This window comes from Gymnoscopelus braueri, assembly GCF_963280865.1.
Source record: "Gymnoscopelus braueri genome assembly, chromosome: 1".
Taxonomy (NCBI): Eukaryota; Metazoa; Chordata; class Actinopteri; order Myctophiformes; family Myctophidae; genus Gymnoscopelus; species Gymnoscopelus braueri.
In genome coordinates, this window is record NC_137603.1 from 14,829,119 (window position 1) to 14,852,761 (window position 23,643).

Here is a 23,643-nt window from a genome sequence, read left to right on the forward strand (position 1 = left end):
TTAAACTAATCGAGAAGCGTGTTTTTTTATATATATCTACAGTATGAATCAATTAACCACTTCAGGGGTGTGTTTTATTCTAATAATAATAGTGAAAATAACAGATCCACGAGCTTGTAGATCAGCTATGTTCACAATTTTTGAAAATCTTTGAAACGTTTCGCCCCGAGAACGCCATGGCCAAAATAGGGTTTGATTAACAATTGATCCTTTTTATTAAATGTTCGATAATTTTTTTTATATCGATTAAATCAATGAGTTTGATTAACTGTTACACCCCTGGATGGGTTGTTGGCTCAGCTACCTGATGATCAGAGAGACACATGTCTTCGTTTGGCTTCTTCAGCTCTCGCGCTATCTCCATCTCCAGCCTGCGTTGCTCCAGCTTCCGTTCCCGTTCCAGGCGCTTTTCATCCCTCTTCTCCTGCCGCAAGCGTTCACGCTCCTGCAAGACGTTCAGGTGTTAAGGTGAGTATTATCCAAAGCGGTGGTTCTCAAAATGTTTCATGAAAAGGACCCCCAAAATGTATATGTATTTGGCCCGCAGACCCCCATCTGAAAAGATGTTGTGCCAGGGACCCATACAAGGTTTGTGTTGTTAAAATGGTTAAAAAATATTCAAAATTCTTCCACTTGGAATATATATATTTTTTTAATAGCCGAAACAACGCGTTGTGGGCTTTTAGATCGTCTATTTTCAAATAGCCAATGTGTACAGGGTTTAAGTGGTTAAATACATTTTTATGTTATAATAACCGATTTTGCTGCAGGGACCTCCTGGAATCCCCTCAAGGCCCCCCTCAACCCACTTTGAGAACCGCTGATCCATAGCAAAATGGTAGGTCGACATGCACAGTAAAATCTGTGTTAATTTAAACCTATAAGAGTGTAAAAATGGACCCTTTACTGACATTAGCCAATTTTTTTTATTGCCAGTGAGCAAATACTCTCTCGTAGTTAATTCAACAGACAGAATGTTGCAGTGTGTGTGTGTGTGTGTGTGTGTGTGTGTGTGTGTGTGTGTGTGTGTGTGTGTGTGTGTGTGTGTGTGTGTGTGTGTGTGTGTGTGTGTGTGTGTGTGCGCGAGTGCGTGTGAATACAGTCTATGTGTGTGCAGGTGTTTGTATTTGTTAGTACACTTCACACAACATGCAAACATCTCACACTGACGCACGCCTTTACACCAATGACTCACACACTCCATATGGCATAAGTCTTTAATTTGCTATAAGATGACTGAATAAAGCATCCTTTGTGTTAGACCTCAACCTTGGTGCGTCTCCCATTTGTTGTGGCCAAAGAGCCAGGTCATAGCAAACGTGTGGAAACAGATGTTCACTCTGTGACTCTGAGCAGTATTACAATTCAGTTTAACCCATTAAGACCTTAAGAGGCCGATTCTAAAAATGTATTAAAAATATATATATATTCAAAGATTTGTACACATTTTCACAATTTTTCAAAAAATAGCAGATATACAAGCTCGTAGCGCGGCACTCGGTGCCGCGCTATGAGCTTGTATATCTGCTATTTTTGAATAGCCAAAGAAATCTAATATGACACAGATGCGTTCCTGGTCTTAAAGGGTTAACCCATTCAATCCAGGAACGCATAGCCTACTACTGTGTCATTTTAGATTTTTTTTTTGCTATAACCATTATTTTATCCTTTGGGCTATTCAAAAATAGCAGATCTACAAGCTCATGTGCTACACTACGAGCTTGTAGATCTGCATTTTTTTTTGTTTTTATCGTGAAAATGTGTGCAAATCTTTGAATATATATGTTTTTTAAAGCGAACATTTAAACTCAAATCTTCGCTTCTGGGGATTCTACAAATGTCTTCTAAATCCTAAATCCTTTTTTATTTATTTTTTAATTTTGACTTATGTTGCTATATATCAGTGGTTCTCAAACCTTTTCATGATGCCACCGTGCATTCAAAGTAAAGTGTTCAACGCTGGATTCGCTGGATTCTTTTGACTCTGCACGTGTGTGTGTGTGTGTGTAAGTGTGTGCGCGTGTGTGCATGTGGTTGGATGTTCAAGGCCTATACCTCTGCTTTTTTGCGAGCCTCCACAGCCTTCATTAGCATCACATGTTGCCTCCTCCGTTCTCTCTCCTGGAACGGCAAAAACAAAACAAAATAAAAAATACACACACATAAACACATACATATACTGTGCACAAACTCAAATTATTTTAGTCTGTATTCATCAAATAAATAAACTATTTATATAATGCACTAAATACAGTAGTCAACATACTTACAAATAAAGAATAATAACAACACAACATGATGCTTCACATGTACGAATGTCACATGTTTTGGTAGAAGCATAAGTGAAGGTAACAGGAGGTACGATGACAACCAAAAACAAAGCAACACAGCGATGCAATACAGAGTAGATGTGATGACAGGCTCAAAAAAGAGAAGCAGCTGGAATCAGTGATGGTGTCTAAAGGAAAGCTGACAATACCAAAGCCACAAAAAATCCGGGTTGCAACGGCTCTTCTGACATCTCACGTTTCCGTTTACAGCGGAAAAATGATAAATTCCGTGCCATCGATCTAAAATGTGTCAATTCCTTTGACAAATCACTCGAAAGATTTATATTTCTGAGGAATGTGACAAATGGGAATGTAAAAGTAGAGAGTACAGAAAAGAGCAGTTCCATTTTGGGCTCTGTTGACAATGTAAGTATAAGTACAGTTTTTGCAGGGACATCTAGGGATATCAGCTATAGTTTCTAATGATGCCATGTTTAATAATTTTGGTTTGGTTTGCATGCTACAAAAAGACATGGGAGACCAGTAATGACAGAGTATCATTTCATTTCATGTTTCTTTATAGCAGTTAACCACTTAAATCCTATATACTTTGTTGACCGGTTTACTCCAGAGGTCTTTACTTGGCACCCTCCTTTTTCCCTCTACACCAAATCTCTTCTTTTCTCTTCTTTTTTTTGCCAAATGCTTGCCTATTTTTGAGGAACGCTTGCCTATTATGACCAGAATAGGGCCCAGAATAGGGACTCTAGTCTGGTCATGTGGTTGAAAAGGCCCAATTGCCCCCCTTTTTTAGCCTTGTCAATGACATTTCCAGTGCACAGAGAAATGGGTTGGGAATGAGGAACTTAGTTATTGTGAAATCAACAGACTGGATGATAACACCTCAGTAAAGAGGAGGTCTAGGTCCATAGTACTCAAGTTCATCTGAGAATGGAATGCTAGCGGTAGCAGTCTAAGGAAATGTAAACAAACATATGAGATCTGCAGCGTCAGGACTTTTCTAGTTCTCCAATTAATGGCACATATCTACTGTGAGAACATGTCATAACCATTCACGTTTTGTACAATTAAGTATGACACCCTTCAATTGCAAAAACTGTTTTTATTTTCAGATATTTAAAATGTCACCATTTTATGGTGAAATGTTAAATATATGGAGTCAAAGACTTAGGGACTGACTCAGCAAACAGTCCACCATCAGACAGATGATCAGACACGGCCCTAAGATTCAGCTGCAACTGTATGTATGAGTGAGACGAGCTATAAGCAAGACAGCCAGGCCAAAAAAAAAGAAGAAGGAGAAAAAAAAGGAACACTACATAGAACCACATTTATCTCCATGGCAGAATATGACAACTGTTGTTCTAGACTGTGGTGTGGAGGGTCTGTAAGGAACCAAACCTGAGAGAACAACCAGGCCGAAGGTGATTCTACCATAGAGACAAAATGGTTCTCGGCAGCTCTTTTTCCTCTTTTTTTTTCTTTTTTCCTTTTTTTCTGTGCAGAGTACAGGAACAGTGAATGACAGGGTGGCTGGATGGCGCAGGTTAAAAGTCCAGCACCCCGTGGACTGCAGGACAGATGCGTGGACAGACAAGACACAAGCTAAATGCCTGGACCGAAATCATCAGGCACTCACGAGTCACAGAGCTACTCCAATTCAACAGTTAAGACGATGTGTGTATATATATGACGGATGGAAATTCCTTGAGTGCACTTTTAGACAGTGAGAGAGTGGATCGGCTATAGCAGTCTTTGCAATGCATTCTGAGTAGAAGGGGGGGGATTGGGTGGGGGTGGGGGTGGGGGTGGTACAGAAGCTGCCTGACCACCGTGACAGGGTCAGTCGTCCCTCGGGACAAGCAGATGGAGGCAGCGTCCTGACTATTTTTTCCCTCATTGTTGGTTTTTGCTGGAAAGCCATGCAGAAGAATGTAGTATGACGGCAGCCAGTGCTACACGTAATGCATTGCTATGACAACCATATCACAACCAGTTACACGATGCAGGTGTTAGATGTACAAAAAGAAACATACCCATACCATATCTAGTCTATGCCTCTCCAACTCCTGGCAGAGAGAGTTGGCAAAGTATTATGGGACAGAAGTAATATCCAGTACCAATAAAGCATGGGATTTGATCCACCAAAAAAAGAAGAAATAATGAATATTTTAATTAAATAGAGACCACTTACACAGACACATTTGCATACTCTCACTCTCACACACACGCACACTCGTGCACACTCGTGCACACACACACACACACACACACACACACACACACACACACACACACACACACACACACACACACACACACACACACACACACACACACACGTCACACACACCTGTAAATTCGTATTCAAGTGAGGTATGAAGTATGGTATAGCGGTATAGAGTATTAATACAAAAATATCTATCATGTTCAAGAGGCTTTGCAGATTGAAGGGAATGCATACCTGATGTTTCAGAATCTCTGCCTGCTGTCTCCTCATCTCTTTCTCCTTGAAGGGAAGCAAGAGAAGATGAGGGAAAAATCAATATGCTTTCATATTGCCAACATCATGAAAATCACTACAGCGTGATGGGATTGCGGCCCATTTGAAAAGGCGGTATGGCTTCTCTAATTCCATTGTCAGCTACATCTCAAATGGAAAAAGAAGTTCAATACTTTGGTAAATGTAAGATGAAATAATTTGTGATTTTTGGAGCAACAAAAGAGCCTTTCACTGCCTCATGGTGTGCATGTTTAAGTGGCACGAGCTTAAATTTCGTGTTCTATCTGAAGGATTTGTTGAAATTACAAACAAACCTTTATCCTTTTTTCAGCCTCCATTATTTTGACGCTGGCAACTTCTTCCTTCTTTCTCCGTTTGGCCTGTGAATTCAGATTACAGTCAGGACATCAGGGACCACAAAAACGTACATATATCAATCAGCTCGTCTTGCTTCACAGCACTCTAAATGATTTGTTTGTGGTCTTTTCTGGTTTAAGGGAAGATTTCATGCTCCTGAATGCCAGTCAAATTTGTAAAACAGAGAATGAATAATGTATCACTTAAACGTATTAATTGTGAATGTGTTGAAGTCTCCTGTTAAGAGTGCCTTGCCAACCGTGTCAACTCAAATTTGATTTAGTCCTGCTAAAACACTTTGAAGCTCCTTCAGTGTAATTGTGCATCCCGGTGTGTAGTTGTGCCTGTGTTTGCATGCATGGGTGTATATGCTTGTGTGTGCAAAACAGCACCTTTCCTCCCCCCCCCCCCCCCCTTCGACCCACTTATGCTAAACTGTTACTGTTGTCTGATGAAAAGAAAGACTTTTCTGTCCAATTTAAATAAGGTCTGAAGAGGCAGCGACAGCCATTTTAATATTCAACGGCCGTCAACCAAGACCAATTTAGCATTAGTTCCATGTGGAATTATGCCGAAGAAGACGCAACTCCCTCCAATACAAGCTACTGTTCAGTAATGGGCTTTGGTAAGATTAAAACACTATAGACTGAGGGGTTGCAGCTATTCAAGAATGTTCTGCTTAATCAGAGGTGCGGCTGCATCTGACGTTGTACCTCCAAAATGTGCTGTGCCCTGAGCTCCTTCTCCATCCGTATCTGGTGAATACGCTTGATCTTCTCCTATGAAAACAACACTATCTCTTAATACTTCGGAGATGGGGAACACACCCTTGCGCAAAGCAATTCAAGTCACTGCATTCATGTGAGGTTTGCGGGTATGGAGGGCACACAATTTCAGTAATCGTTTAAAAAAACAACTGTGCCAGCATTAATGATAGGTAATTAAAAACCAAGAAACAACAACACAGAGGCGAAAACAAGTCCTCCCCACCACACATCACGAGTACTGACTGTGGCAGGACACGTGAAAGAGTAAAGGAAATGGCATCATAATGTACGCATGAAGAATAAACAATACCCACTTGCTGTTTGAGAATCTTGATATGCTCTTTCTGCTTCCTTCTCTCCTCTGCTGCCATGATAGCTATAAAAAAAAAACACAACATCAACTCTACATCTGTATCTGACAAAGCTCAGCTAAAATGATAAAATGCCAAATATGAATATATGATAAGAATCAGACATGGACTTAGAAGGAGAAGTAGACTATGAAGAATAAAAAGACAGGGGGTCTAATAAGGGCATGGCTTCATGTGAATCTCTGGATTTATGTGGCCGATCTATGTCTGTCATCTATCAATGTATCTAGGTCATAGATATGATAGGTTCCAGCCTGATCCGACCCCTATTCACTTCCATTATAACATGAAAGTAAGTGAACAAGACATGACTCAGTCATGTATACCAGCTTGCTTTCGGTTTTCTCTGATTTGTCTTGCAGAATCTGGCAACACTGCTAGTGGCTCCCCATTGGCTTAGACCTGTTGCTTATTTCTCTCGCAGAATCTGGCAACACTGCCATAGAGGCGAGAGGCGTGTCTAGTACCATAGCTTGGGAGTTCAGAGTATGGGAAAGTATCCCCATTGGCTTAAAGGACAGCCAATGATGAAAAAGTGCCGAGAAAGTGTTGAGAAAGTGTTGACTAGACTCAGTCTCTTCTTAGACCAGCGTGCTTTGCAAGTTGGTAAAAAAAAACATTTGTGATCAAAAATGCATGGTACGTATTTCCTTGTCCTACTGGCAGCATGCACATGGAACTGCTAGGTACAGTGGTGTGTGACATTAGACGTAAAGAGGAAGAAGTACAAGCAGCTGAAGTAGAAGACGTGGACACAGAAGGTGAAGTTGAAGAAGTGGAAGAAGAAGATGAAGAAGAAATGGACAGAAGAAGTAGCAGTAGCACCAGCAGCATCAGTGGGGGTTCAGGAAGTGTGTAGTATGTGTACTGTATGTTGTTGTTTAGTGCGGCAGGATCAGGGTACCTTGATGTTTGCGAGCCTCTTTGGCAGCACGGGCTAGAGCCTGCTTCTCCAGCTTTCTCATCAGCTTCATCTGAGTAGCCTGTCGGGCTATCTCTGCACAAACACAACACACATCGACAAGAGATTAAGCACAAGACTAGTTACATCCTTTATATACAGTATAGTAGCTCTGGAAGTGGTTATAGCCTTCTGTAGTTATAGCCTCGCAGTTATAGCCTTCTGTATATATTTATATATATATATATATATATATATATATATATATATATATATATATATATATATATATATATATATATATATATATATATATATATATATATATATATATATATATTACTATTTTTCGTGGCTAACCTTGGGCCTCCAGTTTACGCAAAAGTTTGACTTCGCTGGCGCTCGGGCCCTCTGGAGCAACTGGATCGCCCACGTTAGGGGGGCGACCCTTCCTCCGTCGGGAACCCTTGCCACCCTCAGCCCTCTCCGAATGAGGGAGACGGCTCCTACGACCTTCCATGGCCAAGATACGAGGAATGATCTCATCTTCCTTCAGCAGGCTCCACTGGAGACCCTGGTAAGAGAACGGGGGAAACGGAGAGAGAGACATGAAGGGGTATAGCAATAAATCAGCAGAAAATGTTTAATCTGATTTCCTGACAGAGTACTCAGTGTATTGTGATTTTTAAAATATATTTTTGTTCAATATAACTGTTAGCTAGATAGTGAAACAATGACAATCAACATGACCTTGTTTTTGGGAACATTCTTAGGATAAAGAGTCAGTAGATCTAGGTGAAGAAAGAACTCACTAAAAGACATACGTGCCACTCATTTACTGGTTTATTATTACATTTGTATGATGTTTTGTGTTGCTGCATGGCTGGTCCCTCAATACTATTCGAATGCCTCTTCTCTACGCTAGCCAGTGTTGCCAGATTCTGTGAGAGAAACAAGCAACCGGGTCTAGGAAAACCAGCCCAAAATAAGCGACTATGGGCCACATGAGTACTTTAACATGTACATCAGCTATTTGAAGATAGCAGATCTACAAGCTCACAACGCGTCGCATCGAGCTTGTAGATCTGCTATTTTCAAATAAAATCTTGCGGGGAAATTATAATAAGCAGATCTGGCAACCCTGACGCTAACCCCAATGTTCCACAACCACACCACCCCTAAGCTTTATCTTTGTGTTTCCCACACACACATAACATGACATACATGACTGGTCACCTGTGGAAGTAATGTCAGCTGATTATTGCATTTCTCCATGCACATTGAGAGGGGCTACAGTATATGAACTAGAACATACTGAGGCCTATATAGATACGGCCTGATGCCCATCCATGGCCCTGACAGCAACCGCTGCACACAGCTCTGTGTCTGTCGTAATGCTTAATCCATTAAAACTGGGAATGTCATTTTATAGATTTCTTTGGCTATTCAGTGTGTGTAGACCTACAAGCGCATAGTGTGCGGCACGAGTGCCGAGCTATGAGGTTGTAGATCTGCTATTTTTTTTGAAAGATCGTGGAGAATGTGTGCAAATCTTTTAATATATATATATACATTTTTAACTAAAATCTTTGCTTCTGGGGGTCCCTAGAACATAATATTTTGAGATGGGGGGGTCCCTGGACATTGACATGAAAAAAGTTTGAGAACCACTGATATTATAGCAACATAAGTTAAAAAAAAAAAAAAAAAAACTGTTAGGATTTAGAGAACATTTGTAGAATCCCCCAGAAGCAAAGATTTGAGTTAAAAAAATAATTGCTTTAAAAAACATATATATTCAAAGATTTGCAAACATTTTCAAGATTTTTTAAACCAAAAAAAATGCAGATCTCCAAGCTCATAGCGCTTCACTCGGTGCCGCGCTATGAGCTTGTACAGTTAGGTCTGCTATTTTTTAATAGCCAAAGAAATCTTAAAATGACACAGATGCGTTCCCGGTCTTAATGGGTTAATGTATGCCCTGTCGTAAGACAGTGTCACGTGCCGCAAAACAGTCGATCTACAAGTACCACAGCGTGTTGTGAGCTTGTACGTAGACTATTTTCGACGCACGAAACCGTCATACGACAAAGTATATATAAATCAGGGTTTTCGATGGAAAGATGAACGAGGAGAGAGAGACATGAAAGACAGTCACCTGGGCTCCATCTCTGGCTTCATAGAAGTCACCAACCCTTATCTTTGCACTGAAGCTAAAATTATCACGCGTGATGCTGCCACTCATTCCATTTCTGGACAGATACTACAGAAGAGAAAATAATAAATGGTATTGGTCAAAATGTTTCAAGGCAGAGAAAAAATGTGAAATGTGTGACATTGATAAAACAACTGGGAGGAGGGGTAAGCTCGATGGGTGGCAGGCAGTCTATAAGAAAAGTATTTCTGCGCAGGTTCTAAATCATCATAAAAGCTAGGGATCCAAAACACACTGCAGCAAAGGCTCTTAAAGGGAGAAAATGGTTCTGACCTTGGGTTGCACAACTTGGGCCCTCCATTATCTGTAGCTACAGTATGTGGGGGTTTTTAACTGGGCCAATGACCGGCTAGTGACAATCGAACACTATAAAGTCAAAGATAGGCGCGGCACTATCGTGCCATGTGGCTTTAATGAGGCCGATCTGCCAGATAAGTAATGTCTATAAGATGCTGTTCAAACAGGGGCTCAAGCTGTGCATCCCGGGCGTTGACCATTAAAAAATCTGTTTTTAACCCATTAATACCTGGAACTGTGTCATTTTTAGATTTGAGCTAAAAAACATTATTTTACACTTTGGGCTATTCAAAAATAGCAGATATACAAGCTCATAGCGCGGCACCGAGTGCCGCGCTACGAGCTTGTATATCTGCTATTTTTGAAAAATCGTGAAAATGTGTGCAAATTTTTGAATATATATATTTTTAAAGCGAACATTTTTTACTCAAATTTTTGCTTCTGGGGGGTCCCTGGAACAAAATATTTTGATGGGGGTCCACGGCCAAATACATATCATTTTGGGGGTCCTTGACATGAAAAAGATTGAGCACCACTGATATAGAAACATAAGTTTTTCAGAAAACTGTTGGGATTTAGGAGACATGTAGAATCGGCTTCAGGTCTCAATGGGTTAAGGCGGAGGAGCAGTAACGCGGTGGTTGAGGAAAATGAAGGAAAGAGTGTCGTTCTCTCATTCTTTGGGTCTGGGAATGGAAGCGGGGGGGGGGGGGGGGGGGGGGGGGGGTGGAAGCGGGGGGGGGGGGGGGGGTTGCAGCTGGAGTGATTTTGCAGCTAATCTAAAATTCATGATACACAAAGCGTTTGTTTGGGCAATGAGGATGGGCAGTGTTGTCAGCGGCTATTATCAAAAATATCCTATCGCATAAATTATCTTTCTTTTCACCTTGAGGCACCATGTTCCCCCCATGTTCTGTTCTGTCCACTCAAATCCCTCTTACAAGCTACAACGCTCATGTTTTTGCCACAAAACATTGCCCATGCATCATGGCTGTGTGTCTATGCCGCTGCAGTGCAGTGACAAGGTTACGGACGGTACCTTACCTTCATCACATCTGGGTACTGTCTTAGTTTCTTGCCACACGGAGCGTAGTAGGACACCTCTCCCTGCGACCGCCCGGCCACCGATTTGATCCGTGTTTCTCTCTGCCACCTTTAATATATAAGACAGTGATATAGAACCGTATACACTATATATACTGTATATCGGACCTTGTATGTCCAAAACATACAGGAAATGGCTAAAAGAACCTGTGTTCCAGTGGATCCAATGTACTTATTATTTAATCACAAGCTCTCGTTAAAGGTATCATGACATTCATTTTCACTTTTTTTATTTTCAATGTTTTATTTGGGGTTTTATGACCTCAATTACACCCAAAAAACCTGAACTTAAAACATTCAGTGGATTTTCTGTGGTCTGGGGTTTTCTGAATAATTAGGCTGAAAAGTAATCTGAGCTTGGCCCTTCGACAGTGAGGTCACTGTCGAATAATCCCGCCCACTCTCCTCCTCGCCCCTCCCCTCCCCTATCCTTTCCTTTGGGGGGGGCGGAGCAGAGGCGATGATTGACAGGCAAAATCCCTCACCAGCGACACCCGCAGGCAAAGATTTCTTTTTTCATTGCAGTTGAAAAGGCTTTAGAAATGTGAGAGAAAAACACCTGCCATTGATCACTGGAATGGAATTTTCACTTAAAACTTTTTGTACACTTTTGAAGGACCAGGACAAAGACTTTGAATGTGATGTAAAAGTGAATGTCATTAAACCTTTAAGGTTTTTCATTGGTTAAATCTAACTATTAATGCGTGGAATCTCCGCATATCTCGAGAGCCGTCCGACCAATCGGTTTGGAACTCGCTGCATGTGTCGCAGAGTCTAACCATGAATGCGCAGAATCGGGTGGAAACCGTCCAAAACTCTTCCTTTCTATTATTGTATATAAAAAAAAGAAGAAAATAGTGAAAATAGCCAATCTACAAGTAGCAGGGAATTTATTTACGATTAAACATAAAAAGTTGAAATATGGAGATACAAGGTTTCTGCCCGACAGCAACAGAATTATGGACCCGACACACTTTGTAAGTCCTAGTGCGGTTTCTCTCAGTGTGCTGTGCTGTACATACCCCAACTCCAGAGGTATCATCAGCTCCTTCTCATCCATCACCCTCTTCCTCTTCCCTAAGCCTGGAGAGAGACAGAGAGCAGCCATGAGTTTGACAGCACAACATATCACTGTAAGCCACACACACACACACACACACACACACACGCTCAAAGGTGCAAAGCCCCCAAACATAATCATAAAACTGAATATAGGCCCTGTAGATACAAGCACACACACACACACACACACACACACACACACACACACACACACACACACACACACACAGACAAGCAGCAAGCAAGCACGCACGCATGCACGCTCACACACACCACACCCCCCCACATCTAGACCTGTAGATACAAGTGTCTCTCTCTCTCTCTCTCTCTCTCTCTCTCTCTCTCTCTCTCTCTCTCTCTCTCTCTCTCTCTCTGTCTGTCCGTCTCTCTGTCTGTCTGTTTGTGTCTCTCTTTCTCTCTCTCTCTCTCTCTCTCTCTCTCTCTCTCACACACGCACGCACGCCCGCACACACGCGTGCACACTCGCACACACGCACACGCCCACACACGCCCGCACACACTCGCACACGCACGCACGCACGCACGCACGCACGCACGCACGCACGCACGCACGCACGCACGCACGCACGCACGCACGCGCGCGCGCGCGCAGCGCGCACACACACACACACACACACACACACACACACACACACACACACACACACACACACACACACACACACACACACACACACACACACACACACACAGCATACTTTAGATGTAACCATTGGTAAGTGGCCTCTGGCAGGGATTTCACATTTAATAAATGGCCCTTGGTCTGACTCAAGTGAGAAACTCTCTACATGCCAGCACCATGCAACAAGAACGTTCAGTACACTCCATATTATCTGATCCCACCACTTCAAAAAAAGACCAAGTTTCAAAGCCAAAGGTGGGACATTTCAATTTATTGAGAATTGTTTAAGTCATGCGTTGACCATGAACTGAACATTAGCCATTAAAGACAAGCAGGAGACAAAGGAAAATCGCTAGCTAATGGAGGAAAGATTGGAATGCCTCCTGGAACATTCCTGGCAGGCTGAACGCGTGCGTCCTCTTTTCACTGAGCTGGGTAATCTCAAAGCACAGAGGGAAGGGAAGGAAATCAACCTATCCTTGCAGCACTGCCAAACAAGTTGTCAGGGTTCTTAGGCCCTTGGACATGCCCCTACAGGACCTCTGAGCTCTGGTTAAGCCGGTACAACCAACCGCCTTCTTCCTGCCTGACTAAAAATAACACCCTCTTTTTCCCAGTTGTCTGGGGATGATGCCATACAATCTGCTATTTGAAAGCAGAGGCCATGTTCTACATACTGTAGTCAAAGATACAGGACACTGTGTCTTGGTGTGTGTGTGTGTGTGTGTGTGTGTGTGTGTGTGTGTGTGTGTGTGTGTGTGTGTGTGTGTGTGTGTGTGTGTGTGTGTGTGTGTGTGTGTGTGTGTGTGTGTGTGTGTGTGTGTGTGTGTGTGTGTGTGTGTGCGCGTGTGTGCGCGCGTGTGCACACACGCACGTACGTACAAGTACATTGGTTTTGCAAACTTTTGGGGACATTGCATTGACTTACATTCATTCCATATCCCCTTACCCTCACCGTAACCATAACTCTAAATCTCACCTTAACTTTAACCCTAACAGATACCTGCCTAACCTTCTTCAAGGTTAAAGGGATATTTCACTTTCAAAAAAACGTTTGGTCATTTTATCGTATACTCAGGCCTTTGTGAACCCCCCCGACAGTTGCTCGATTCAGTATTTAGATATTTGATATTCATTTTATCAGACACGCCCCCTTCCTATACAAACACATTGTACCTTCAAACTCCATTTTAACCATGTTAAATTCATCGAAAACACCCGTCCTTGGTTCTGGTGACTCACCCTGCCCTCCTAATGCTTGAGGGGGCCGTGTTTTTCCGATACATTTTTTTTAATTTATTATTATTTTATTTTTTTATTGTATTTTATTTTTTTTCATTTTAAAAAAAGAATATAAAAAATTAATGAAAAAAGTAATTGAAAAAACACGGCCCCCTCACGTATTAGGGGGGCGGTATGAGTCACCAGAACCAAGGACGGGTGTTTTGATGAATCTAACATTGTTAAAATGGAGTTAATGGGTTTGTATAGGAAGGGGGCGTGTCTGATAAAATGAATATCAAATATCTAAATACTGAATCGAGCAACTTAAAAACTGTCTGGGGGGTTCACAAAAGCCTGAGTAGACGATAAAATTACCAAAAGTTTTTTTGAAAGTGAAATATCCCTTTAAGCTTTATTATCACATGACCAATTTACACAGCAAAAAGGCTGGTGAAATCCCCCTTAACCCTAACAGATAACCTAACCTAACCCTAAACGTTACGTTAGGTAAGGTTATGTTAACGTAACCTTTACCATAACAGATACTTCTAAGCAAATCCTTAATATGATCATAATTATCATCCAACCTTAACCCTAACCCTTTCGAGAGAGCCATAAAATCGTATTTGTCCCCAATTAGACATGCATGCATACACAATCAACTTTTTCCTAAAATGTCAGGAACACACACGCACCACAAAAAGACAATAAATAAACTCCTATGTGCCTTCAGTGGTTACTATAATTTAACGCTTAAATTGTGGGGCATATGGAAATGGATTCAAAACTGTTAAGGGCAGAAATCAGAGGCAGATACAACACATTACCATGAGGACTGGCCAGGGAGTAGGAGGACGAGGAAGGAGAGCTGTGATAGGCCAAGGCACCGGAGCTGGTCACAGTGGCAGGAGACTTGATGACCTGTAGGTTGAGAGGAGAGCAGCTGGTGGCTGTGTGATTGGTTGAGGTGCTCAGTAGTTGTGGGCCTTTGGTTAGCCTGAGAGGGGTCTTCTCCTTCTTCGACGAGGACGATGACGACGAGTCTGCTGGCAGCAGCTTGAGATCCTTCACTTTCCTCCCGGAGATGTCGCTGTCTGAGTTGCTGTCAGATTCTGATGAGGACACCAGGATGCAAGTGGTTAATGCAACTACTGTACCATGGTACAGTGTGTAGGCTAACAAGGCATCAAGCCCTATGAGATCAGAAGGAAGGTTTTGCTCCAGTTCGTAAAGAACTATACCGGTGTTCTAGCATGGTAACCCATAGCCTACAACTCATAGTATACTTCATATTAATGCCGACCATTTTCCAAAATAGTTGTTTTTATACAAGGAAGTCACTGGATACCATAAATTTCTGAATGATTTGAAAATAAACTTGAAATGCTTTAAACCTAATTTAAATATCCGTGACGTCTTACCAGTGTAGTGACATTTTGCTTTGACTCAATTATACAGCTAAGTTAGGTAGCGTTTTAATGACTATGCAGGAAATGCAAAGATTTAATCTAAATCTGTTAAGTAAATGGTCTGTGTTAAAGTACGATATGTTGCAGTCAGAAGCTGTGCGTATTGATGGCGGTTCGTTATCAGTAATCTATTACATAAAAAGCATCCTGAAACTAGAGGAGGTGCCAACCTGACAAGCTATCATCCGAGTCCTCCTCGTCTTCATCCTCCTCAAGGTCGTCATCCTCATCATCGTCCTCGTCCCCCGAGTCATCTGATTCCTTGTTGGCAGGGAGACCGGCTATGGGAATGCAAATCCCAGGAATGCCAACCCCGGGGATACCGACGCCTGGGATGCCGACCCCGGGAATCCCAATCCCGGCCTCCCCTCCCCGAAATAAGTCCACCAGCGACTGAACCAGATGGTTCTGAGAGAAGCCTTTCCAGGCGGCCATGGGGTCCATTGGTCCCAGTCCTTGACCCTGGCCCAGCCCCATGCCTGGTGCCTGTGCCTTAACCTTGGGGGTCTTGTTCTTTCTGGATCCATGACCTGTGGCATGGGGTGAGGTAGTGGCGGGCCGCGCCAGAGGTCCTGCCTGGGCGGGCGATAGGGTCCGACTGCTGCTCCTGCTCAGGTTAACGGGCATGGACCCGGCATCGGAGTCACACGGAAGTGGCTTTCCCTGCGACGAGGAGTCCTTGCGAGGTTTGGTGATGAGGGCCAGTGGCGTGTCCTGAGTGGTGCTTTGGATGACTCCGTTGGGGTGGTGAGGCTCCGGGAGCCCTAGGAGGGCACTGGAGAGGAAGAGGTTGGAGTGACTGTTCGGGGGGAGAGGCGGGACGGGGGTCAGTGGCGCCGAAGACGCAGACGTCCTCCTGGGGGACTTGTTGGACTGCTGTCTCTTCCGCTCAGCTGGGAGCGCCTGCCCATGGGAGAGTAGAGACTGGGAATAGTGAGAGGGAGAGAGCAAGGGAGGGAATGGGGAAAGAAGGGGGGGGGGGGGAATGAGAAAAGAAAAGAGACAAAGTGGAATTGCTCTAGCTGTCGATTTGCATCACTGTTGATTGTTTGAGCAGGTGACAAACTACAATGGCTAACAGTAGAACAGCTAGCCCTGCATACGCCTGATACTGAGAGACAAAAAGAACAGTACAAATACCACGCCGCATTGAAACCGGTAATGTTCAGGAAAACAGACAAGAATTTCACTGTAAAACTGTGATTACTCGTCTACACATTTGAGAAGATCTATCATCGTTATCTTCATGCATCTGGGTTTCTATAGCATGTTTGGCTTTTTACACTGTTGGCAGGTTTGGTTCAATCTGTGTTTAAGCAAAGGTAGGTTAGGCTTTGACATCCACGTTCAACTAGATGTGATATGAAGTGAAACAAATCAATTTCACAGACCATGAAATACAGTACAGAACCGAAACCACAGGGGGAATGTGGCTTTTCAGAACACTCTCTCTCTCTCTCTACTGGTGAAACAAAACAGGGACACGGACTTTCACTGAATATCTTAATTGTAGAATTATCATTTGTATTCAATTTTCAACAAATACTGCTGAAAGTATTGGAAGAAAGTTATGGCAATATTTTGCATAATTTACCTGACAAGTAACCCAAATGTATTTAAACAAATGCAATGTCTGCTTGAGCAGGGTAATGAGGCTCAAAATATCAATGTTTACATTATGAGCCTGAACCTTGCTGTAGGAGAATTAAAATGGCTCTCTGCCTCCAGTGGAGCAGGTGTATTGTAAACGCTGGTGTCTGCCTGTCTGTTAGTTCAGCGGTGGTGTGATGTGAAACTATTGTGATCAGGCTGTGTTAGTCTGTTTGTCTGTGCGTGCGTGTGCGTGTGCGTGTGCGTGTGCGTGTGTGCGTGTGCGTGTGCGTGTGCGTGTGCGTGTGTGTGTGTGTGTGTATGCATACAGTATGATATATGTTACTCTATCCATTATAATTCAATACAAACTTGGCACATGAGTTGTTGGGGGTAAGGACAAGACCTCCACTATTGATTTTCTTTTAAACCAGTCAAAGGTCAAGGTCACTGCGAATGGCCAAAGGTTGAGTCCTATTCTTATACATAGGTTGAGTCCAAAATCACTCACTACTCACTATACAGACCACTACATAGTGGATTTGCCATTTTGTAATGCTGTCCAAATGTATTAGTGAGAATAATTATACCCTATGTATATAATAGACTCATCATATCCCACAACCAATACCTACTATGTTGATCTAAAAAAAAAAAAAATTATTTTTTTCATTTTGTTAATTCACTCACTATATACACTGTAGACGTCTACATAGAAACCCTACTGCAGTAGTGAATGAGTGAATGATTTTGGACACAGCACCACAACCAGTGGTTGTGATGTAGCATCTCTCTGAGGGCATTTCTAATTCCATAAATGGTTTGTCTATCGGGGAGTATACAGTATGAAAATAATAAATATATATTTCGATCAAATGTAAAAATGACAAACACTGCATCAAGTGAACTAGTATCTCCTTTTTTTTGTTTTTGTTTTTGAAAGACCAAGTTTTGACTGTTGACTATTGCAAAACGACAACAACTGCTGTGTACGGTACCCTCCCCAGGTTTAGGAACCTCTATGGAATGGAGTTCTCTCTCACAGAAAATAGCAGCTTCTTGTAAATTAGAGTCACGATTTCATTTTTCCAAAGGACTATACAGCTTTAACATTGCCATCTCCCAAGTGCTGCTGCAGTGTCTCTGTAGCTGACACTGTAATTCTACCAATGTACTATTTTCTGTGTACTATTATATAATGTGAGTGTGGCAAGAGTAACTTGTCAGCACTGGCCCACTTGAGACCTTAATCTTATATATTTGTACATGAAGCAATGTTAGTTGGCTGCATCAGCTACGACATATACTTTATTTAAGACTACATACAGCAGAATCAAAAAAAATCTTATAAGCAATAAAATTATAGGCTAGGTTTATGCTACTGGTTATAGTTACAGCGGGACATACCTGCGGACATACCTGCTGCTTGAGTCTGAACTCGTTGATTTGCGCAAGCGAGGCTTCCAGCAGCTTCTTCTTGCTGGCCTTGTTAGCAGCATGCTGAGGCGGCTTCAGGGAAGGCTTCTGCGAGCTAGCTACAGGTGAGGTCAGAGCAAAGGGTTTCGGGGAGGTAGATAGCGCCGAGTGGGGCGGGGAGGGAACGGACAGAGGCCTGGGGGAGGAGCAGAGGGAAAGGGGCAGGTGCTGGGGGGATGAAGAGGCCAGCCGTTTGGGGGGTCTGGGAGAGGCAGCGCTGGACAGCAGGGCCTTGGGGGACGTGGTGAGGGCGATGGGGGAGGCAGAGGGAGAGGACTCCCGGCGGGGGTGGGTGAGGAGAGCCAGGGGCTTGGAGCTGGCCGCCAGGCCCGTGGACTGGATGACGCTGAAGTGCTGCTGCAGTCCTTCGGCCCAGGGCCTGGAGCCAAGTAGGGCGAGCGGTGCCGTTTGGGAGAGGACAGGGGGGGAGGGGGAGTGGGGCAATGGCACCAGGGTCGGGGGATTGGAGGATAAGTAGTGGGGTTGGCTGTCTCTCTTGCCCCGGGGGGTCTGTCCTGGGGACCCCGGGGTGCTGTCTGTCTGTCAGTCCAGAGGTTGGCATCACAGCCTGCAATCATGAGAGGGGTTTAAATGTTTCATTCAGGTTTCATTCAAATTGATTACGTCATCATTATGTCAGAATTATTTCCTGGTATTTTGATCGTCAAAACTTTGAATCCCTCTCAGGGTGGATCAGACTCAGATTTTGGGGTGGTTCAAACACCAAACCGGATTGGGATCACTTTGATATCCAATCCGTGATCGTAGAATTATCTGAACAAACATTATGTCAGCAGTTCCCACCCCTATTCTGGATCAGGGCCCACTCGAAAATCTTGAAAAATGTTCATGGCCCACCCATCTGACCACTTAACACGGCAGCCATTCAGCAGCTGTTGTTAAGTGGTTCCGATGGGTGGACCGCGTGCATTCTGGGAGCATAATTATTTTAATGATCATCGATTGTGTTCCGGCTTGGATCAATGGAACTAACACAGCATACTCTAAGTTCCTACAGTATATTATTGATAATGGTATCACAATGAAAATAAAGGTTTTTCAAGGTTTTAAAGGGATTTTTTTTTTTCATTATTAGTTTTTTATGTTAATGCTTCATTATAAATACTCATTAAAATATTAGGTTTTTTTTTCAATTATTTGGGGTCCCACTTGCAATATTCTCACAGCCCACCAGTGGGCCCCGGCCCACACGTTGGGAATCGCTGCATTATGTCAACAAGAAATATAAGTTAAAGAATATCTTTAATAATCAAATCTGATCCACTGAGATAGGGATTCATATTTTTTAAACTCTTGGGCCCTTGGGGCTTTACCTTCAACTTTTTCTTTATCCGCTTCTCTTTCTCAGAGTCAGACACCTCACTCTGTTTGTCCTCATCGTCATCGTCATCGAACTCGTCGTCGTCGTCGTCGTCGTCATCTTCCGCGAGGTCCTCCAGGTCACTGCTGAGGGAGCCGTCGCTCGAGCTGTCTGACGACGTGCCGGAGTCGCTGTTGCTCACTCCACAGGTGTCTGTCTGCTTCTTGCGAGGCTTCTGTTGTTCCAGGACAAAGCAGAGAGTCAATATCTATTTATATATTATTTATTAGCTGCAACCACGCTGCTAATCTGCGCTAGGCTGTCACTACTCTGTCAGTCCAGTGGGCCTGTCATTCGAAGATTTTCACATGTAAACTGATTACATGTATTTACTGATTTACTACTAATTACAGTAGTAAATCAGTAAATGTGTGTGTGTGTGTGTGTGTGTGTGTGTGTGTGTGTGTGTGTGTGTGTGTGTGTGTACGTGTGCGTGTAAGGCAGGGGTCTTCAACGTTTTCAGGCCAAGGACCCCCTAGCTGAGAGAGAGATGAAGCAGGGACCCCCCTCTATACTGTATAAAATTGTGTTTCAGATAAACTTGCTGCTCTTTTTCCCCTCTACATATATAACTCTTTGCCAAAAATAGCAGATCTACAAGCTCACAACGCCTCGCAGCGCGAGGCGTTGTGAGCTTGTAGATCTGCTATTTTTGGCTAAGGTTCTCTTCAGAATAGGGATGCCAGGGTTCAAGTGGTTAATGTAAAAAATATATATATATATCACACAAAGATTTTGGCGGACCCCCTGTAGTAACTCTGAGGACCCCCTAGGGGGTCCCGGACCCCCTGTTGAAGACCCCTGGTGTAAGGTATTTCAAACAATACAATAAAAATGTAGAGTATTTACAAAGTGCACTAAGACGTGGTGGTACTAACCTTGTCTTTAGGTTTACGGGGCTGTAGCGCCAACATCTCTGCTGGGTTGATCTGAGGGCTGTTCCGGTGGCTGTTGGGAGGCTCTGGGTGGCTGGCTGGCTCAGGGGCACCGGATGGGGGGCTGGACTCGCAGAATAGGTCCCTGCTTGTGTGGTGGGGGACGAGACCCCACTCCCATTCACCGCCCCATTCACCCCTGGAAACATAAAAAGAGATTTACAGCGTCACCAATCAGCCACCATCTCCTCCAAGAACAGACTTTAGTCACAAAGGCTAATGAAATATCTAGTGTTCGGTACAGAATAGAATTATGCAAAAAGAAAATACACAAAAAATATATTGATTTATCCATGTATCTCATCAAACATGCAGGCTGCACACGGCACAGGCTCAACATGAGTGGTTGACATAATAAGAGATAAATTAAAAAGATACTGTTAAATTAAACGAGCAAGGAAAGAGAGAGAGTAAACGAAGGAGAACGATGGAAGGCAAAGGAGAGAAAAACAGAGAGAGAGAGGTTGACAAAACCACTGAGGACTCTGAGTCATTAAAAGCTTTTCTACAGAAGAGATCTCATCACTGGACAAAGAAAATAGATTTAGGTGGAGGGAGAGGAGGAAATGAATGAAATGAATGAAGTGAGAAGAGGAACAGCAGAGCAGGAAAGAAAGAGCACGCTCAACTGTGATGACTAAAACATATTCATTCATTCATATATTTTACAACTCCCCCCTATATCCACCCCACCTTTCTTTCCTGCAACTCAGAACATGGCTGTGATGTATCAAGACGTTACACAAAACCAGGTTTCTTTTGCCCCTTTATGCCCCAAAGCCTGCATGTAAATATGTTTACTTTATTTGCTTTTTTCCCGCTGGATATGAATTAAGTCAGCGATGACAAATTTCTCTTTAACATTAGCATTCAAGTCGTGCGAGCAGAACAAATGACCCATTTCCTGTATGCATTTTATAACGTCATGGATCAATAAGCAATATGCAGTGGTGTTATGGCTACTATATGCAACATGTAAATGACATGCTTTTATTACAGAGAGAGAAAGAGTCAGAGGGAGGGAGAGAGAGAGAGAGAGAGAGAGAGAGAGAGAGAGAGAGAGAGAGAGAGAGAGAGAGAGAGAGAGAGAGAGAGAGAGAGAGAGAGAGAGAGAGAGAGAGAGAGAGAGAGAGATTAACATCAGCTCTTTAACATCAGCATTCTGGTTAACAGTGAGTTGTGAGAGTAGAACAAATAACCCATTTCCTGTATTAAGTGATATAACTGCAAGGATCAATAAGTGACATCTCACCTTTAGGGGGGGCACGGATATTCTTGCTGGGCGTCCTGCTCTGGACAGGGCTGGCGCTGTGGTTGTGATGGATATGGGGGGCGAAGAACGGAGGGAGGCCAAGGAAAGGAGGGAGAAAGGCAGCAGCTCCCCGTTGATGAGCTTCTGCGGCCCGCCACCACTCTGAGAAGAGAAGAGAAGAGAAGAGAAGAGAAGAGAAGAGAAGAGAAGAGAAGAGAAGAGAAGAGAAGAGAAGAGAAGAGAAGAGAAGAGAAGAGAAGAGAAGAGAAGAGAAGAGTTTAGATATGTGACCATTTCACCAGTGTATCAGTGCTTTTGGTTTCCCAGTGCTGCCTGTCCTACCAGATAAGGCTCCTAGCTGGGGATGGGCAGCTAATGCAGCTGACATGCCCAGGAGCCCAGGCCTCCAAACTCAGGCCTGCCTGCTCCAGTGGTGTAGATGGCTCCAAAGGCTGGGTGGTTGATCAGAGGGAAGGCACTTGACAACGTGGAGCCAATGAAGGGCTGCTCTCCTGCCCCAAACAGACGGCCTGGGATTTACACAAAAGGAGGAAGGAATTGAAAACATCCTGCATGAAAGCAGTTTTGGTAAATCGACTCATTGGGCAAATGATGCAAAGCAACAAGTTGCAACAGATCCTTCTGTAATATGTGGGCAGAGCTGAAGGGATGGTTGTGAGGTTGTCGTTTCTTTTTTCTTTTTGTTGCATTGATACAGTAGCTGATAGGACAGTAGAGAGACAGGCCAGTGAGTGCAGAGATGGGAAGTGAATCAGCAATGTTGTGGTGGATATAAAGTCAAGGCACAGTTGTGTCCTGATTGTTCGTTTTTAACGGAATGTCTAACTAAAATGCAACTCCTGTAAAAACAAATCTAGTCCACAAGATAACCCACATTATTCGTATTACATTATTTGAGAGCACGAAGCGTCTGAGATGCCAGACTGTCTTGATGATGCCATTAGGGAACAATGCTGAAGCTGTGTCTTTGACAACCAAAGTGTTTGTTTGTTTCGTTGCATAGAGGACACATTCACTCTGAAATTAAATCAGCAAGCTCTTGATACAGGGACTTACAGGGTGTGAAAGCTGGTTGTAAATGGTTTGCATGTGTAAGTTGTGTTATTGTTGTTTGCTGTTTAAAATTTAAGAAAAAAATGCCTGCATATTGTTTGCAGTGCAACCTATATGTGAATAAAAATAATCTGTTCACTCTCTTTTTGTTTGGCCGAAAATCCCTTTGTCAACTTGAAAAATCACGCAATTTGCACCACTCTGGGCAAAAAAGCGAAATATTTCTTGATGTTGCGTCTTTATATTGACTTGACGTTGAATCGCATGGTGCTAAACAACAGTGCTGCGTCCGGTGTGAAATGCAGCTAAAGAGTTTTTTGCTCATTGAGTCCATTTTAACATAATTTCTTATTCTTATTAAAGTTATGAACTTTATCATCTTTATCCTGTCCTCTGGGAATTGAGAAATTGATCAAGTTTTATTGTTTCTCCAATAACTCTCAAGGTGAAACTGATCTCAACATCACACTTTTAGCACATGATAGAATGTGGAAAAATTACATTATGATATATATATATATATATATCCTGTTACTTAGTTTTAGGAACACAAAATGGCTACAGTAGTATAATACCCCTTGAATTTGAAAGAAGATCCAGTGTTACAACAACCTAAAAACTATTAGGTTTCTTTTTATTCAAAAAATATATGTTTTTTAAAGGAATACAGTGACATATTTGAAGGGGAACTGAACACAGAAGAAAAAGAGCAACAACGGCATGGCATGGCA

The 23,643-nt window shown here is 43.0% G+C and overlaps 1 protein-coding gene across 1 annotated transcript in view; it reads right to left on the reverse strand.

Moving 5' to 3' along the window:
• Window positions 1-23,643, reverse strand: part of LOC308090613 (bromodomain adjacent to zinc finger domain protein 2B-like) — a 93,166-nt gene that overhangs the window by 14,598 nt on the left and 54,925 nt on the right. The window contains 21 exon segments of the mRNA XM_080435857.1: window positions 305-445; window positions 2,056-2,121; window positions 4,328-4,360; window positions 4,756-4,800; window positions 5,109-5,174; window positions 5,865-5,930; window positions 6,233-6,294; window positions 7,194-7,286; window positions 7,551-7,764; window positions 9,349-9,453; window positions 10,747-10,855; window positions 11,829-11,889; window positions 14,563-14,847; window positions 15,375-16,128; window positions 18,214-18,810; window positions 19,605-19,826; window positions 20,530-20,645; window positions 20,648-20,725; window positions 21,839-22,000; window positions 22,181-22,234; window positions 22,237-22,368. Coding sequence (XP_080291983.1) covers window positions 305-445; window positions 2,056-2,121; window positions 4,328-4,360; window positions 4,756-4,800; window positions 5,109-5,174; window positions 5,865-5,930; window positions 6,233-6,294; window positions 7,194-7,286; window positions 7,551-7,764; window positions 9,349-9,453; window positions 10,747-10,855; window positions 11,829-11,889; window positions 14,563-14,847; window positions 15,375-16,128; window positions 18,214-18,810; window positions 19,605-19,826; window positions 20,530-20,645; window positions 20,648-20,725; window positions 21,839-22,000; window positions 22,181-22,234; window positions 22,237-22,368 — 3,461 coding nt within the window.